Source organism: Spinacia oleracea, chromosome 6 (assembly GCF_020520425.1).
Source record: "Spinacia oleracea cultivar Varoflay chromosome 6, BTI_SOV_V1, whole genome shotgun sequence".
Lineage (NCBI taxonomy): Eukaryota > Viridiplantae > Streptophyta > Magnoliopsida > Caryophyllales > Amaranthaceae > Spinacia > Spinacia oleracea.
In genome coordinates this window covers 116,886,555-116,889,787 of record NC_079492.1, presented here as the reverse complement: position 1 = coordinate 116,889,787, position 3,233 = coordinate 116,886,555, and the positions used below count along the sequence as shown (strand labels likewise).

The 3,233-nt window shown below is 36.2% G+C and overlaps 1 protein-coding gene across 1 annotated transcript; it reads left to right on the top strand.

Annotated features, from left to right (window-relative positions):
- Positions 1–621: 621 nt before the first annotated feature.
- Positions 622–1,413, top strand: LOC130463520 (uncharacterized mitochondrial protein AtMg00810-like). Its single transcript, XM_056832671.1, has one exon. It carries the CDS (start codon positions 622–624, stop codon positions 1,411–1,413), a length of 792 nt encoding a protein of 263 aa, XP_056688649.1.
- Positions 1,414–3,233: the final 1,820 nt, after the last annotated feature.

The window sequence follows — 3,233 nt, the reverse complement described above, 5'->3', positions numbered from 1 at the left end:
AAACATTGGTGCAACCTTATTGCTTATGATAGTCTTCTTGATAAACAAAAGGTATTGATTGCTGCTCATTATATTGAACCAACTTCTTATAAAGAAGCTGCTACAGATACTCACTGGTTAGATTCTATGGAGAAGGAAATCCTTGCTTTAGACACAAACCACACATGGGATTTTGTCTTACTTCCAAAGGGAAAGAAATCCATTGGCTGTAAGTGGGTGTATAGAATCAAGAAGAATGTAGATGGTTCTATTGAAAGGTATAAAGATAGATTGGTTTCCAAGGGTTTTATACAAAATTATGGTATTGACTACCATGAAAATTTCTCCCAGTTGTGAAAATGTCTACTATAAGGTGTTTAATCTCACTTATTGCTAGCAAAGACTGGAAATTGTTCCAGTTGGATATCAATAATGCTTTCCTTCATGGTAATCTAGATGAATAAGTTTACATGAAGGTGCTAATGGTCCTGCTGGCCATGTTTGTAAGCTCACTAAGTCACCTATGGTCTCAAGCAAGATTCCAGACAATGGTTTGCTCGACTACTTGATGAACTAAAGTCTCAAGGTTACAGACAATAAAAGAATGATTACTCTCTCTTTATCAAACATGAATCCTCTCATATGACTACTATTGTGACTGTGTATGTGGATGACATTATCATCACATGTTCTGATGAGGCTGAAATCTCTGCTTTGAAAGCTCATCTTCACCACACTTTTAGCATCAAGGATTTGGGCTTACTCAATTATTTTCTTGGTATGGAAGTCAGCCACACTTCTGATGGTTATGTTCTTACTCAAAGGAAATACACTAAGGAAATGTTATCTGGCTGTGAGCTTGATATTTCTAAACCTGCACTCACCCCTTTTCCATTAAATCTAAAGCTTTCCCCAAAAGGTCAAATATACCCTAATGTTGACCTATACAAACGTTATGTTGGGAAGCTTAACTTTCTTACACATACCAGACGAGACCTTGCCTTTGCTGTTCAATCACTCAGTCAGTTTATGCATTCCCCTAAGCTTGCTCACATTGCTGCTGTTACTCACACTATAAGATATGTTAACCATACATCAGGGAAAGGCATCCTTTTAATAGATACAGATCAACTCACTCTACATGCTTTTTCTGACTCTGATTGGGCATCTTGCTCTTCCACCAGAAGATCAATCACATGCTACATTCTTCTTCTTGGTAATTCACCTATCAACCGGAAATCTAAAAAGAAATCTACGGTCTCTAAAAGCTCTTATGAAGAAGAATACAGGGTAATGTCTCAAGATGCTAGTGAAGTCTCATGGATAGTTAGGTTATTGGAGGAATTGGGCATTCAAGGTTTGAAACTAGTTCAACTGAATTGTGACAATCAATTTTCCCTTCACATTGCTAGAAATCCCATTTTTCATGAATGAACAAAGCACATTGAGGTGGATTGCCATTTCACCAGGGATAAAGTGCTTGAAGGTCTCCTACAACTAAGTTATCTCCCTACTCGGAACCAGTTAGCTGACATCTTTACCAAGATTCTACCTAGCTGTCAACATAAGACTTTATCTTCCAAACTTGGCATGGTCAATGTCTTACCCACACCAAGTTTGAAGGGGGGGGGGGGTGTACACTGTCCTAGTTCTACAATTACCTCATCATTTTGTCTGTCCTTCAGTACATCAGACCAATAAGGGAAGCAAACCAAAATCTACTCATCAACAGCAGCAAATACCTTCTATAAGCTATGACATCCGCTCTAACAAACCATCCTAAAATCTAGGGAATCATTTAGAAGTCAGTCTGTTAGTTGAGTTGTAATAAAGCCTCACTGAATGTTGTAGTTGCTGAGTAGTACGATTGTAGCTCTCCTATTGCTTGAAACGCGTCACCAATCAGTTGGTATTTATTGTGTTCATAGCTGTTGTAATCATTTTAATTCATTAATTCAGTAATAAGATAAAATTCTCTCTAAATTCGTTAGTTTCTTTCTCTCTCAATGCTTGCTGATGTTCAGCTTCAAGCAATGAATTCATCCTAGATGATGAATTCTAATAGAATCTAATGGTTTCGGCCAATGAAAAATATGATTGCTGAATTATTGTTGAATTAAAAGTTCGAGTGTCACGTAGATAAATAATTAGGTGCCACATAGATATTTTAATTAACTAATTACTAATAATACAACTAGCTCCATCCAAAATCAAACACTAATGTAATCTAATCTAATCTAATCTAATCTATAGTGATTGGTATAGGAGTTTTATTTTAACTTAACAATTTAATAGAATCCGTGCATCGCATGGGCTAAAATCTAACTAGTATTTAATTAAAAGAGTTAACACGACAACACGCAATTGGCATGACTCAACCGACTAATAAAATAACTAATAATTTAATGTATTTGGTGACCAAACTTTTAGAAAGGGGACAACTTTATTGACCAAACAGGATATGATCCAAACATGAAAGAGTCTAGTTTGGTTGACATTCTATTACATGGGATGTTTCATTTCCTAGCAAGTGAAGAGCAAAGAGGTTGTTTGGTTGCCATGAGAATATGAAGGTCTACTTGCCTAAAATGGGGGAAGTTTCTTACCTAGTCTCCCCTAAGTAAGTAGATTTTCCCTTAGGAATTCTAACTTCCTATGCTCAACCAAACAAGAATACTGAATGTGTAGGAAGTTAAAACACATGGGAATTACAAATAGAAGGGAAAATAACTTCCCAAGTGCAACCAAACTAGCCCTTAGTGTCAAGGCTTTCCGACCCGTTTAATTAAACAAGTGAATCAACACAACACGACATGACACAACATATTTAATTAAGCAAGTCGAGTTAGTGTTAAGATTTCCGACCCCTTTATATTCAACACGAGCGCAAACATGAACACAGCAAAATGACACAAGAATTAAGTTATTTTGTTGAATATTTTTTTGCATGAGAAATATACCATACATGTGGATGGAGGGTTAACATAAGAACTGGTGAGATCCGTCACCCGCCTTCCATTAATTACGTCGGATTTTCATCCATTTATCTAAAGCGGGTCGAGTGGATTACTGGATATCCATTTAAAATTGCGTTCGATGATAGTGTGGCTGGAATTCTACAACAAACATTTCAGTTTCTCCACAAAAGAAATCTTTTTAGGCATACACAAAATCTTATTTACAGTGGTGTACAATAAATATTGTACATTGGAGTAAAGGTTAACTCAAAATGCTTAAAAGTTACCCTTATATAT

Excerpts from the sequence above, each read along its gene's own strand:
- LOC130463520 (XM_056832671.1), top strand. The coding sequence starts at position 622 with ATGACTACTATTGTGACTGTGTATGTGGATGACATTATCATCACATGT.